The sequence below is a fragment of the Osmia bicornis genome, chromosome 11 (assembly GCF_907164935.1).
Source record: "Osmia bicornis bicornis chromosome 11, iOsmBic2.1, whole genome shotgun sequence".
Lineage (NCBI taxonomy): Eukaryota > Metazoa > Arthropoda > Insecta > Hymenoptera > Megachilidae > Osmia > Osmia bicornis.
The window spans coordinates 1,203,851-1,219,307 of NC_060226.1; the positions used below are offsets into that span (position 1 = coordinate 1,203,851).

The 15,457-nt window shown below is 32.9% G+C and overlaps 3 protein-coding genes across 8 annotated transcripts; 1 reads left to right on the top strand and 2 right to left on the bottom strand.

The window, feature by feature from the left end:
- The first annotated feature begins 790 nt into the window (after positions 1-790).
- On the top strand, positions 791-6,065 carry LOC114878597 (splicing factor U2AF 50 kDa subunit). Of its 3 annotated transcripts, none has more exons than XM_029192587.2 (8): positions 791-968; positions 1,605-1,834; positions 1,908-2,168; positions 2,247-2,397; positions 2,495-2,550; positions 5,067-5,348; positions 5,473-5,637; positions 5,708-6,065. In XM_029192587.2, the coding sequence occupies exons 1-8, from the start codon at positions 947-949 to the stop codon at positions 5,837-5,839; spliced, it is 1,299 nt and encodes a 432-aa protein (XP_029048420.1). In that variant the 5' UTR covers positions 791-946; the 3' UTR covers positions 5,840-6,065. The 3 variants fall into 3 exon arrangements, with proteins under 3 accessions (XP_029048420.1, XP_029048421.1, XP_029048422.1); XM_029192588.2 differs by having other exon boundaries at positions 2,247-2,385; XM_029192589.2 differs by lacking the exon at positions 791-968 and adding an exon at positions 1,165-1,240.
- Positions 6,066-6,114: 49 nt separating this feature from the next.
- Positions 6,115-6,993, bottom strand: LOC114878599. Its single transcript, XM_029192591.2, has 3 exons — positions 6,855-6,993; positions 6,565-6,648; positions 6,115-6,492 (listed from the first exon to the last, which is right to left on the bottom strand). The coding sequence occupies exons 1-3, from the start codon at positions 6,895-6,897 to the stop codon at positions 6,332-6,334; spliced, it is 288 nt and encodes a 95-aa protein (XP_029048424.1). The 5' UTR covers positions 6,898-6,993; the 3' UTR covers positions 6,115-6,331.
- A 118-nt stretch (positions 6,994-7,111) lies between these two features.
- LOC114878591 ((E3-independent) E2 ubiquitin-conjugating enzyme UBE2O) lies at positions 7,112-15,264 on the bottom strand. Of its 4 annotated transcripts, none has more exons than XM_029192564.2 (9): positions 14,813-15,264; positions 14,379-14,552; positions 14,143-14,301; positions 13,438-14,082; positions 13,155-13,365; positions 12,894-13,077; positions 10,827-12,802; positions 10,385-10,741; positions 7,112-7,407 (listed from the first exon to the last, which is right to left on the bottom strand). In XM_029192564.2, the coding sequence occupies exons 1-8, from the start codon at positions 15,032-15,034 to the stop codon at positions 10,392-10,394; spliced, it is 3,921 nt and encodes a 1,306-aa protein (XP_029048397.1). In that variant the 5' UTR covers positions 15,035-15,264; the 3' UTR covers positions 7,112-7,407; positions 10,385-10,391. The 4 variants fall into 4 exon arrangements, with proteins under 4 accessions (XP_029048397.1, XP_029048395.1, XP_029048396.1 ...); XM_029192562.2 differs by lacking the exon at positions 7,112-7,407 and adding an exon at positions 7,440-8,674 and having other exon boundaries at positions 14,813-15,263; XM_029192563.2 differs by lacking the exon at positions 7,112-7,407 and adding an exon at positions 7,440-10,206 and having other exon boundaries at positions 14,813-15,263.
- Positions 15,265-15,457: the final 193 nt, after the last annotated feature.

Sequence of the window (15,457 nt, forward strand, 5' to 3'; positions counted from 1 at the left end):
AGGGGTAAGTGATAATCGCGGTAAGGGGGGAACTCATCTGACTTCGACTATTTTCGTAAACGCAGACTCGGGTATGTTCGGCTTTTCGCATCCGTACGATGAGTTGTATTGAACTTGTAGCAGTGAAGTTGGCTACAAATTCACTACGCATTCACGCCGCGTCGATGAGTGAATGCGTGACCAACTTCACTGCGACAAATCAATGCAACTCATTGTCGGTGTACATACATACATACATGTGAAAAATGAGCCGAATACTACCGAGTCTTGCCGGAATAAGTCGAAGTCAGACGAGTCCCCTCCTCGCCCCGATTATCACAGCCCCCCTTACCTAAAGTAGCAGTTTATGCTCCGTCTATATTTCTTATGTCTATGGGGTCAACTGATAATCGCGGCAAGGGGGGAACTCATCTGACTTCGACTATTTTCGTAAGCGCAGACTCGGGTATGTTCGGCTTTTCGCATGTACATACATACATACATACATGTGAAATGTGAGCCGAATACTACCGAGACTTGCCGGAATAAGTCGAAGTCAGACGAGTCCCCTCCTCGCCCCGATTATCAGAACCCCCCTTACCTAAAGTAGCAGTTTATGCTCCATCTATATTTTCTTATGTCTATGGTGCTGACTTAGACCGCCATTTTCCCTAGAGGGACGCCGAGCGCCGAGCCACAGGAGTCGGCTGTGGCCGAGCGTGATCCAGGATGCATATGCTAATCTAACCTCACCTGGGGGTGTTTGGAACCCCCAAAATTAAGACCCTTCGCGAACAGACATATCCTATCTTTCTGTATCTGTAATTACTGTATTTACCTAGACTAGAGTATCGCCATTTCTTTAATAAAAATTTGTTTTAAGAGTAATTGACATTTAATAACCGTGTTTTAATTAATATTACTACTTGCTGAGAAGAATATTATGTACCAAGTGTTAAATTGAAAAATGGGTGAAGATTATAATGGAGGTAAGCGTTCGAAAAGTTTCTGAATATACTGTGCTTTTTGTCATCGTTCCCGCGTTACAACCAGGTAAATAAGTCCGGTGATTGTAATGGCCGGAGAAACGTATTCGTGAAAGTCGTAAACATACTTGAAACAGTTCCTTTTGAAATTTCTTTTCACGCAAGATATCTTAAGCTACAAAACGTTTTCATCAATTTCTTGAACATTTATCGAAAGGTCATTTGATTTTATCGATAACCTGAAAAATAAGCATCTACGAAGATTGTTCTTATGGGTACATTTTTAATTATATACTGATAATATTGTATCATTTCATTCATTTCATTTAAACTTTCCATTGCGTTTTTTGAATTACAAATAAGTTTAGTAGCTTTTGTAATTATTTTGATCATAGTCTTGCTGTTTAAAGTTCAATTGATAAATTTATATAATTTATAGAATACAAGTCTATCTATATGTATTTGAATACATATATACATATGAGTTAAATAATTAAACAATTATATATAAGCATATATATTTGTAATAAAACACAGTTTGTATTAAAATCATAAATTTTTTATACTTCATAAATCATTTTGTTACATTATTAATAAGAAAATGACTGTTAATTAATATTTGTATGATACGTATATTAGATCGTGACCGTCAAGACCGTGACAAAGATAGGGACAGGGACAGAGATCGTGATAGAAGACACAGATCTCGTAGTAGAGATCGTAGGAAAAGATCACGTACTCGTTCCAAAGATAGAAGAGATAGAAAGAGAAGCAGTTCACCTAAAAAGAGTCGCAGTTCTAGAAGAAGGAAACCTTCTCTTTATTGGGATGTTCCACCACCAGGATTTGAACACATTACACCTTTGCAGGTAACTATCTACAATTGATGAAACTTTCAACTGATGAAAATGAAATTTTTGTATTAACTTCAATTTTTAACAGTATAAAGCTATGCAAGCTGCAGGACAAATACCTGCAAATATTGTAGCAGACACACCACAAGCAGCAGTGCCAGTAGTTGGTAGTACCATAACTCGACAAGCAAGAAGACTTTATGTAGGAAACATTCCATTTGGTGTGACTGAGGAAGAAATGATGGAATTCTTTAATCAACAAATGCACTTATCTGGTCTTGCTCAAGCTGCTGGAAATCCAGTTTTAGCATGCCAGATTAATCTTGATAAAAACTTTGCTTTCTTAGAGGTATTTACTTAAGGAAACTTATTTGAATATAAGGTTTAAAAATATATAACTAACAGATTATTTATGAAATCGTTTTAGTTCCGTTCGATAGACGAAACAACGCAAGCTATGGCATTTGATGGTATCAACTTCAAAGGGCAAAGTTTAAAAATAAGAAGACCGCATGATTATCAGCCAATGCCAGGAATGACTGATAATCCAAGTATGAACGTGCCAGGTACGGTTCCTGGTATGTTTTATACATACTCTTCAGTATTTTTTGTATGTTTAAGAACTTTAACATTTACATTATGGACGCAAAATAATATAATATTTTATGATTATAGATTCTCCACACAAGATTTTCATTGGTGGTTTACCCAATTATTTGAACGAAGAACAGGTATGCAAACCAATCTGTAATACAATTTCGTTTATTGCACACCTTTGGATACAGTCACCTTTATTCACTGATGTCTATGCGTACGATAAATTTACAAAAATCTATAGTTATTGAGTATTTTAATAAAAATTTGATAAGTATACCTAAATGGCATCAGAGTTTAAAATAACTGTATCGCTGTATAACAATGCTGTAGGATTACTTTAAATATATGCTAGTTCTCAGCATTGTGAGTTATACCAAAGGATTAAATTATAACATAGGTATTTAGCTATTTAGCGGAGATCAAACTAACGAAGATGAGTCAACTACCCAAATGCCATTGAGGTATGTATGTGTATCCATTGGATTCCAGCGTCGACTAGGTTTTATTTAGCTAGGTGTACCAGATTCCGATTCCATATTTTTCGTCGAAGTCTAGGGACAATACAGAATCTTGTCGTGTTTCGCATTTCTTCTCAGAGTACCATTATTAGATAGTGGATAGGGCAATGGTTAGTGGTGTTACAGCATTCAGGTGGTATGCAGTGTCACGGCAGTCGCTTCTTTTACAGTATTTTAAGGAACATCGTGGACCCAGCCAAGGGAATACGAAATTTATTAATATAGGAATATTTAACAAGATCATTAAACCAATGGTTAAATAAGAAGGAAGGGGGAGGAGGACTAAGTAGTTGAAAATAATTATGCAATGTTGTTAGGTGCAAAAAAGTATCTTCAGAAGTAAATGTTCTTCTTATTTTTACATCTGACACTCTCTTGCAGTCTATTTCATTCCAGTGGTATTACATGCAAAGAAAAAAAAAACAACACATTTTAGGATTATGAAAAACAAATCAACGTTTTATCTAGCATATCAGTATTTTCTTTTTTTCTTGATGGGATTACAGGGTCAACACATAATCTTATGTGCATCTGGTAACAGCTCCAAGTCCTTTGGCACCTGTTCTTTTCAGCAGTATCTTTTCTCTTGCAGCTGTTTTCTTTACAGGCTTTTACAGGCTTTACAGCTCTTCGCCCTTGTGCCTTGTTACGTTTACAGGTTACGCGAATGAACTTATGCGTTCAAGTATCAGTAATGTGCATTTATACAAAGACAGAGTGTTAAAAAAAAGTAAGAGAACTAAAAATCGGTAAATGTGAAACGTTAAACACCGGAAAAGTTAACATTGTGTTATTACAGTGGTACATTGTTGAAATAATACAATCAAAAAAAAAAAAGAAAAAAAAATTACATAACCATTTGGTTATTATATAGTAACTGTGGACTGATACCAGTGCCCTTTCTCCCCATTTCTTAGCTTAGGGTTGCGCCGATCAAAAGCATTTGCTTACCACTACCACTACTTCTACCACTACTACTACTACTACTACTACTGAACATGACAAAATACCACACTGCCTGGAGAGAGGCTAGCCCAGTCCCTCGAGGCAAGTACTTATATCATTTTCATGTCTTCGTATTGGGCTTATGCGACTTTTGCAGCCCCTTTTCTGAAGACTTTGGTTCTTCTATGTACATGGTGCGTTTTCTAATTGGATAGTTTTTGATTGATAATAGCGTGTTGCTTATTTACAAGGAGTGTAATAGGAAAAATTGTATAGGACTAGAGATATACTATTATTTGCCGAAACTTCACTAATTACCTGACACAGTGATTTAGATTTGTAGATAGTAATACTGCCTAAAATATACATATAAGTTTAACATCTTCTTAAAGGTACAATCCTTATTTGATCATATGCATATAAATGTTTGATATGCATTAGTTACATCATATAATATCCTATGATTCAATATCATATTATAGCTAAGATACAATAGGCTGTATTTATGGTATGTCTTCTTGATAAAATGAACTGAACTGTTGGGAATGTTAACTCCCAGAAATGAAGATAGACAAATTTTCATTAAAGGCAACATGCTGTTATCTCTGCTTCAGAGTTTTCAGTGCTTCTGGATAATGGAAAGACGTAAGTAAGTTTAAGATATACATCTTTTTTCAAAAGCAAATAAAAATAGTTATGAGAGAATCCACCTTTGAAGAGCTGCAGCATACCGTTTAAATTGATCTTGACAAAGATCTATTCCAGACTGGATTAAGACTTTTGTGCGTAAGAAATTAAGTGAAAATGTTAAATAGAATTTTAGTAGGGGAGATATAATAAATTTATGCATTTATAGTGAATTCATTTTTTCATAGACTATGCAACTTTTACTTTAGATTCACATAATGGTATTGTAGCACTTGTTATTTTTATAAAATAAAGAAAATTCATTTTAATAACTTAATAGTGTTATCAATATTTCTCTTTGCTTGAAGAAATTTAGTCAACTATATATATTTTTTATATAACTGTAATTATTTAAAAGATTGATATACGAAAATAAAACAGGATATTCCTTAATTTTATTTATAAAACGTAATAGGAATAAGAAGGATGCATAGTCTATATAAATTTAAATTATACGAATGTTGTATGATTAAATAAGTAATGTTATTTTCTCAATACAGGTCAAAGAATTACTGATGAGTTTCGGACAGTTAAGAGCATTCAATCTAGTAAAGGATTCAGCTACAGGTCTATCCAAAGGTTACGCATTTTGCGAATATGTTGACGTGTCAATGACTGATCAAGCAATTGCTGGATTAAATGGAATGCAGCTGGGAGACAAGAAGCTAATTGTCCAACGAGCTAGCGTGGGTGCCAAGAATCCTATGATAGGTGCACAAGCTCCAGTTCAAATTCAGGTGCCTGGATTGTCTATGGTGGGCACGAGTGGACCAGCAACTGAGGTAAAAGATTATTTACATTTTAATCTTTATTTATTTTATCAGCAATACATATGTTTGGACTGCAAACGGTTAAATATACAATAAAATACCAAATATAATGGAAAATATTATTATACATTATCAGGTCCTCTGCTTACTAAACATGGTAACTCCTGAGGAATTAATGGAAGAAGAGGAATATGAAGATATCTTAGAGGACATTAAAGAAGAATGTAATAAATATGGTGTGGTTCGATCTGTGGAAATACCAAGACCTATAGAAGGTGTTGATGTACCTGGATGTGGAAAAGTATGTATACGAACTTTGTCTCGTTTCAAAAAGGATATATTTTATTTATTTTGTTTTTTGTATATTATAGGTATTCGTCGAGTTTAATAGCGTAATTGACTGCCAAAAAGCACAGCAGACACTTACAGGACGAAAGTTTAATAACCGTGTTGTTGTGACATCATACTTTGATCCTGACAAGTATCATCGCCGAGAATTTTAAGATGTAGATTTTTTCATACATTAATTAACTGACTCCAGTGTATAATATATATATTGAACGAATAATCTAACAATCTCTAAAATTAATCATTTTTTCTCATCAGAATGTACAATAAGTAATGTAATTGATTTGCAATCGTACTGTGCATTGAAAAGTAGTTGTTGTAATTTATGTATCTTTCGATGATGTAACCATGTACGAGTAAAAACGTAATTTACAAAATTAATTATTTCTTGGTTTTTAGGTAATAAGAAAAACAAAAATTCTGTGAGAGATACAATTATACGATGACGTCATTCACTAATTTATTAGTGAGACTGAAATACATATTAGACTATTGTCAAAATAGAAGTCATAAAAATAAATAATACATTGTCACTGTGTTCATAAGAAATGTTTTTTGTGAAAATGTTTTAATGCTCTCATTATATTTATGTTAAAGGATAAAAAATGAGATGACAAATGCCATTTGATGTGTTTAAATGTTTAAGTTCATGCTTCGTGTTGCAATGCGGGTTGATACGAATGGCTTTCTCCAACATCGGCATTGTCAACTACGAATTTTTGTAATATGGCGTAAAGTCCACCACCAGCGAGCAGCAAACTGATTCCTATTAGAAGTACTATAGACCATGCTGGTATTGCGGTTCCCCCTAGAAAATTTGATATGCTTTGTTATTACTCACATTACTTTGTTTTTCCCATGTTTTTGTATTTGGACTTACAGTAATAATGTCTTGTAATTGTCTTTCGTCCTTTTAGAATCTTACGCCTGGCTTCAACTTCATCCATAAACATTCCCATGATTACTGTTTACAAAAATTATTTCTTTTGAGTATAACTATTAATTTCAGGCAGTTTTAAAAAATTTTATTTTGTTCCATGATAAAATTCCAACACAAGAAATTATGAATGTTATTCATATAGCTATGATTACTATTATTTGAAGAACAATACTATAAAAATGGGCGTAGAAAGCCTGATAATACTTCAAATTAATGTTACATTTACTTACGCAAACCAATGGTAATGTAGCACAATAATTTTTTAGAACACATGTTATTGATAAAAACTTTCACTTAAAATAACACTAAATAATAAACGTTTGAAATCTCGTTAGAACAGCTAAACGGAATAAAGGTGAATTCGTTATGAATCAATGTACTGATAAAGGGTACAGATAACAGGTGGAAATGCATCTTATCTTACATTTACAAGAGATAAAGAACCAGTGTGAAGTATGAAATCATATTGGATTTACGAATGTAGTTAACGTATTTTTACTAATAATTCTCATTGATTATCTTCCTTTGAGAACTATTAATAATTATTTAAGTAAACATAAAGAATAGCTCAGTTTATTTCAGATTAATTTATACAAGCATCATAATATATTTACAGGTTGACATCAAATATTTGATTAGAATAATATACTGAACGATTTAAGGATCAAATCATTGAACTGTGACATGTTGCAAGCACTTAAAAAAATATAGAACTCCAGAATGCAGCTGGAATGAAGATTATCGGGGGTGCAGGTCGAAGATTCGAGTAAGTATGGGTAGGATCTATTGAAAAGGAAAAGTTTCAAGTCAATTAATGTGTTTTAATCGCATACTGACTTTTTATTAAATAAGATTCAAGGAAATCAAGTTACAAGTATAACTTATTACATGATCTTTGTAATACTACATAAGCCGATGCCAACAAAGAAAAACTCTTTAATTAAAAGTGAAACCAACAAACGTTTTCCTCCTTATTTTCTCATCTTTTGAAATGTTTCATCTACAATGAAATATGTCGAACACTTTTTTTTCAATTTTTAACATTTTGGCAGCCAATATCATAGCGTTACAATAAATACAATAATGATTAACGTTACCTTACTCATATTTTTCTTTTTAAACAATCATAAATTAACTGTTGGCATCTAAACTTTGTATACTGACTCGAATAATTAAATATGCTTCTTTTGGTTTTTTTTTCCTTTTTTTAATATAACATCAAAGTAATTACAACCGAAATAAAGCTTTATGCAACTTACAAGTATAATTATCATAGTAATGTAAATAGAAATAGCTGGCACATATACAAGGCATTCCAAAACATCACCTTTCATATAACAAGCTCCTCTTTATCTTAAAGGGCAGCATTTGCATTTTTTTCCCCCTTTCTCATAATTTCTTCAGCTATATGTATAGTTTTACTATCTTTCTACTTATACATACACACAATCTCTCTCTCTCTCTTTCGCGCGCGCTCTTTCTTTCTTCTCACTGGAAACTGTAGTTTCCTGGAGATAACTGAGTTTTCCTCTTATTTTTTGGTTTATATTATCCAGCACCATATGACTTCAAAGAAACTTTCATGCAAGTACGTTTTCTTTTGTAAATCTTGCCTCTGTACCCGTGTCAAGTGCGCCCTTCTGGCGTGAGAATTCCAAAACCATCGCATTTTTAAGATACTGCAATTTGATCCAAGAATATCAAAACCTACAGATCCATTGCAGATTAGACATTCTTCGATATGCAGTACTGTATACGTGATTGTATTACGTTCTTTAACACTCAAATTTTTGTGCTATTCTATGTCGATAAATATTCAACATAATATAAATCGTTCTGCGATACGATTGAAACAACATGCAGACAAAAGTATATTATGTATACACGTTAAATTCTTGGTTTAAAGGGTAACTTTTTTTATCGGTCTCTGAACACAAATTTTCTCTTTTTTAAATTACTGTACACTAACCCGGGGTAGTAAAAAAATCAATGCAGCGTGTTAGTTTGAAATCATACCTTCAGCTAAGCGATTAATAAGATCAAGCATCATCTAATAACAAAAATTTGACGATCGTTTATTAACACATATAATATATATATATATATATGTAAGTAGTATATAAATAAAAAATGTATTATATAAATATAACTTAAACAATATACAAGTATTTTGGAATTAAGCCATAACTTTTAGAAAAATATAACTTTTATACATAACTTTCAATGGAATTTCATTCCTTTAAAATAATTATTATACATATGATATATATATACTTTAAGGAGAAAAATAACTAAAATGTGATACTGATTAATATGAATAAAATGTAGTAGTACAATATAATCAGAAAAGAAAACAAAGAATATTCATTTTGTGTTAATACAAATAGTTACATAACTGTTGATCTCTCTTTCTTATTTCGTTGTGAGCAATATATTTCTGTAGAATACATTTTCGCACAAATGTTACGTGTATTAAGTACCATATTTGTAGATACATTCATTTTAAAATTTATAGAAACAACCCCCTCATAATAATGTTTTATATTACACTAGGGAGTATAGAAATAAAATAAAATAAATATAAGTAATACTGTACGTTATATGTATAAGTATCAACATTATCTGCCATTGAATATATAATAATACTAAGTACTTTGTTATTAAATTATTCGTAAAAGAAAAAAACAAACAAATTGAACATCGCAAACATAATTTTCTATAAACGTACGAAATAAATCATCAATGAAGAAAATTGTTAGTGTTGATAATCGTGCATCTAATAATATTATAATTTACAAGTTACGTTAAAAGTGTCTAACGTTAGACATAGCTTTCATAGGTTCTCATCTAAATACGAATCTTTGTTTCTCTAAGCTAAAACCTATATGCAATCAAAACCACTTCGTAATCTTTATTTGAAATACTGTATTAGTGGATGGCATAATGATTCAAGGTAGTTGAAAGGATAATGGATTACTTTTAAAGTCTGTGATATTATTATTTCGAAGTGTATTCATTGAAATGCATTTAGAATTAATAGCTATTATTATCGTGTCTCTTAACTCTATTGCAAAGTGTTCTCATGTTGGCTCAACGTATTGCTACCGGTTACTTTACCTTTCATTTAATTCTTATCTTTTTTTTTTATTTTTTTTTACGGAATAACGATGTTCTTGAGTTTACCTGATTTTATTTGCCTCGACATTGATTTCTTTTTTCTTTGTTTTTAATAATTCAGTCAAGTTTTTATTGCGTTTCCGAGGAACGCTTTTACTCTTATTGCAGAAAATTACAGAACTAAATGCGTGTAGTATCCCGTATGTATTTATCCTCGGGGCAAATATTAATTCTACATCCATTAATTATTAACAATGTTATATATTATATATAATTCCGTTATTATATATTTTATATAACATTATAAATGAATAAATCCCGAGAAATTTACGAATTGTTTACAACAACAAAATTTGCCCGCACGTGTCTATGTGTCATCGTATTTTATTACTTTTATATGTTACTATAATGGTTACTCTACAGTAACAAGTATTACCTAGTTGCGGAGCAATGACAGCGGCATTTCTATGAAAAGTTATCGCTTGTTAGTAGTAGTTAATGTTCATATAAATAAATAGATACCGCGAACATCATTGAACATATCTTTCAATATATAATATAATATAATAAATTAATTCAATATATTACCGAATAATGATGTACCTTTTATAAGCTACATTTTTAGGTTTAAACTTAGATTTACCTTGTGGCTAGCTGATGGTATGATCCGAAGTGTTCTTCTTCGTTTCGCATAGTGGCGGAGAAGAAATATTCGTGGAGGATGATGAAATACAGTCCTTAGATATTCCTCCATTCAACGTTAATTTGCTACTTTCTTCACTGATGTTTCTTTTACTGTTACGATGCACCACGTTATAAGATTCGTGACACTCATTTTTTGGTTGCTGTTTAACATTCTCACGATCCAGTGTTTCATTGTCTCTTTCTATAATACCTTCGTTAATTAGTACATTTTTAAAGGTAGCCAAAGTCTTACGGAGTGTTATACAAAAGCCTCTAGACGCTGGTATTAATGGAAATTCTGGTAAAATTTTCTTATCTATGTGAAAAAAAAGAAAAGAAAAGCATTACAATAAAATAATATAAATATATATGTAAGAATAATGTATTATACCATAACATACCAAGGTCAGATATTTGTTTGAAAGTAGTAGGTGTTACTGGAGATAATGGATGCTGATTGTTATGCTGTTCAGAAATTTCCATCCATAAATCTAAGCGTTGTAGCAATTTCTTTGCATGCCTCTTGAAGTGTTCAATAATAATATCTTTAAATACTGGTGGCGGATGCTGTAACAATTTAGTTTGTGCTTGAACCAATTTCAATACAACCATTTCATTGTACATTCTTGAATTCTCTTTTCCCTGTTGAGAACCTTTCTGTTTTTCAAATCCAGCCTCGTTAAAATATGGTTCTGGTACGAGGATTAGCCCTTGAATAGAAACTATAACTTGTAACAGAGTCGAAGAGCTTGTCCATACTTCTGTTCCACGACCGGACCAAGTTCCGAGTAAACTTACACATACTTTACCATCCTCGTAGAGATTAGGATTCAATCTATCGTTACAGTAAGAAATGTAATGACAAAGTGGTGGAGCAGCAGGATAATCGGCGGACAATTGAAAATCGAAAAGGAAAAGTCCATCTTCGTATGGTGTTTTTTCAGGGCCTCGGAACATTACCGAGTACAAATCTATTCTATCTTCAAATCCTTTTACCCATATGCCAGGTGGAAGGGAACTCTTCAAGAGTTTTAATTCCTTAGACACAGTCCTAAAAAAGTTTGTAGGATCTGTAGGCTGAAACATTGTTAACTTAAATTTATGGCTATCCGGCGCAGTTTCATCTATAGTGAATCCTTCTCCTTCCATGTATACTGGCGGTGGAACTTCAATTGAACATTCAGACGATTCCTGTAATAATTCTATACGCTTTTCCTCGTCTTTCTTCTGTTTCTTCAAAGGAGAGGAACCTTTTTCAGCGTCGAATAACCTCATTTTCGATAATCCAAACCGTTTAGAAACTTCTGCATGCGCTAATACAAGCTGAGCTTTTATCAGAGTACAAAGTTTAACGCAAACTTGAGAACTGGCTATGTGAGAGCTCATATTCATTTGCATTCTGCTAGCCTTATTTGATTCAATTTTTTCCATTGAACGATCAGGGATGTTATTTACATCTTCGCTAAGTAAAAATTCTCCGCTCGACTCGCTCGAACCTGATTCCTTTTTTGAATTCTCCGCAGAATACAATCCAGAATCTTCAGGATTAGGATTAGTATTGATAAACAATCGATCAGTTGAATCTTCACCTTTTGCATTCTTTTTGTTGCTGTCATCGTTTTTATTATCAGGAGATTCAGTCATATCTGTTACAGTGGTAATGATTTTTTCACAAGGACTACTTCTAGACTGTACACTATTAAAATTTTCACTATTCTCCTTTTCTATACCTTCCTCTGACCCATCAGATTTATGAGTAAACAATCTCGTCACTTGATCCGCCATACGTTGCGCTACATTTGCTCGGCCACGTTCTCTAACTCTTTCTAATAATCCCTGAAAATGGCTTTCATGGAAGAAAGAGGTACCCATTAGTTTATCCATATATCGACAATCTTTGTACACTTCCAATAATCTTCTCATAACTTCAGTTGTTTGAAGCGATGGATTCTGAGTAAAGATCTCTTCCAATCTAGACAATGAGATACGAGCTTTCTCGATATGAGCGGCTAATTTTGGCTTGATATTTTCTAGTTCCGTTTGTTCTGTAGCATCGGTGTCAGCGATAAAGCAATCTTCCAATTCCGTCTCCCATGACGCATCAGATGACACATCGTCCCATAACTCTCCTTCATCGCTATCGTATTCCCCTACTTTGTAGAGATCTTGAGGCCAACACATACTTACATGTCCATCAACCCACCAAACTTTAACTCGTCCCTCTGGATAATTATCTAACACTTGACCTGCAGTACATCCAGCATCTTCTCCTTCGAAATTAGCTATTCGAATTACTAATGTACCTGGTCTGTATTGAAAATCTGGATGATCTTTTAAATCATACACACTGACTTCACGTTCTTCTAGTAAAGTTGGTCTATTAAATATATATATATATATATATTTCAATATTAAAGTTTAGTCAAATCAATTTCATTAATATCGATTAAAATAAAATGATTACTCACTGTGGACTCTGACTTGAAGTATATGTTTTGAACCACTTTATTTTAGCTGTTCTACCTTGGTGATCAACACTTTGAACTACACCATACATTCGAGATTCTTCTTTCTGATCAACTACAAAATCACCCGGAAAGAATTCTTTGTCGTCTAAGTGATGAATTGGATAGAGTTGTGTTGATGGAATACCTAAATAAATATAATGAAAACAGTTATAGATGTTCTGTATTATAAGAAAATTTAAACAAGTATTATTTTTGAAGTACCAAATTCTACAGAACCATCCTGCCATACAACATTAGCTTTCGTGTTTGTAGATAGTGTTTCTACAACAATTTTAGTTCCTGGGATAAGCGGAACTGGTGGTACTTTCTTTTTTGCTTTACATAATTTTTTTTTCTTTAATACTTTTGTCATTAATGCAGGACCTTTTTTCTTTTTACCCATAGAAGACATGCTTGAACATCCACTAGATATCTAAAAAGAAAAATTTATTTGTTAATTGTAGAGGTGGTATGAACGAATTTAAAAAACAATCAAATATCTTACCGAAGCGCTATCGCTTTGCGAACCTGTATCTTCCGTATCCCAATCATCAGAACTTTCAGTAATTTGATTGTGTATCGGAGGCATTAAAGTGTTACTACTTGTCACATTTTGTAAATTGTTAATATTGTTTTGAGCATTCTCTTCTAATGCCTGCTGTTCGCTAACTTTATCTTTTCTTTTATCTTCGACCGGCTTTGTAACACTGATATTTGGACGTGTTTTCTTTGGACTATGTTTAGGAACTTGATACATATCTTTCTGTTGCTTCCTCCATTGTTCTCGGGTAATGATATTTTCATCACCTTTAATTACATAGAAATTGCGATCTCCCACTTGTACAGTCGAAGACTCGAAAACATTTAATAATTTTAATTTCTTTAAATTTTCTCCTTCGACTACAAATTTTGGTTGAGCTTGATCAGACCAAGCGCCATCCTTTGAATATGCTCTACACTGCCAATGTACTCCTACCCAATCTGTTTCTACCTTTTCTACTATTACTTTTGTCATCTTTTGTGGTTTAGTTTTCCTCTTTGCTTTCATTTCTTTTGTACACGTAATCCACTGTGCATCCTCTAGGCAGTGAACTGGTCCCCACAAATTTTGACCAGGATAAAATTCAAAAGAACGAGGAAAATCATTGTCCTAAACAAAAAATCTTTGTTGTACTTGTGAGAAAATAATTATTCTAAATGTGATTCTTACATTATCGCGTTTTTCTTCTAATTGGCCCAACACACGAGAATCCATTTCATTTATAACACATCGTGATCCATCTGGTGTAGTAAGCCATAATTTAAAATGTGCCATTTTTATACCACCAACCCATGAATCCATACAAACAGATATATCCGTTGCAAATTCCTATAAACAGAAACTATTAATTATAGCATACAAGTTACTTTATTCAAAAATAATTGTACAAATGCTTGATTACATACTTCCAAAGGTACTAAATCTTCGCTTCTAATATTTGTAAGGACCTGTTTAGTACCGATCACTTGAACACAAGCAGTAAGCTCAATATCTCTGCAATATCCCCTTTGTGTATCTTTTCCCTTGATCATTCGACGTACAACATCTCCTGGCATCAGTGTTCTATCCGCTAAGTGAACCTACAATTAAAATGATAAAATTAAATTGAAAAAGTTTAGGTGTACTATATATGAAAGGTCAGAATTATTACATCAGAAATGGATTGAAATTTGAATTTAATGTACAGTTGCAGATATCGTTCGTATACAGGTGTCGCTTTACGTAAAATTAAAAACAAATACGATAAGAAAAAAGGAATAACAGTAAACATAAATTACTTTGTACATCGTACGTTTCTTTATTAAGGACATGTTCTTTTACGATATCAAATCTCAATTACCTTCTTCGAGCTGACCAGTTCCGAGACACCGGAGGGATGCCAGACCACGCGAATCTCGCCCTTTTTCCTTTTTGGACTCTCTTCACTGTCAGAACTTTCCTCAGACAAATCTTGGTCGTCGTTTTCCATAACGATCCCGAATACAACGTTACCTTTTTTGTCCACACGGTAGACGACATCCTCGTAAAAGTACTGACATTCTACCCCAAAGTTCGTAGCCATCTTTTCTCTGATCACTGAGTACTCACTCCTCGCCGACGACGGCTGACAGAAGGTTACACGGCGCAACGGTTATGGCGCACGTCGCAAGCAGGGAACTTGACTCCCGACCCCGAACCCGACCCCAACCCCGACTTTAAAACGACCGATTCAAGATGTCTCTTGGCTTCTCACCGATCGAGTTGTTATCGACTTTTTTTTTCAAATCGAGATTGTTTGCTTTTCAACCGTTATTTCAAAGTATCCTATCAAAATAGTTTTGATTTGATGCTTCATTATGAATACGGATAATTTACATAATATATACATTATACATATATTATTGCAATACATATATTAATGCAATAATATAGCATTATACATGCATATCACACATATGAATCCATGTATGCATATGAAGTATATAGCTGATATAAATTTAACTAT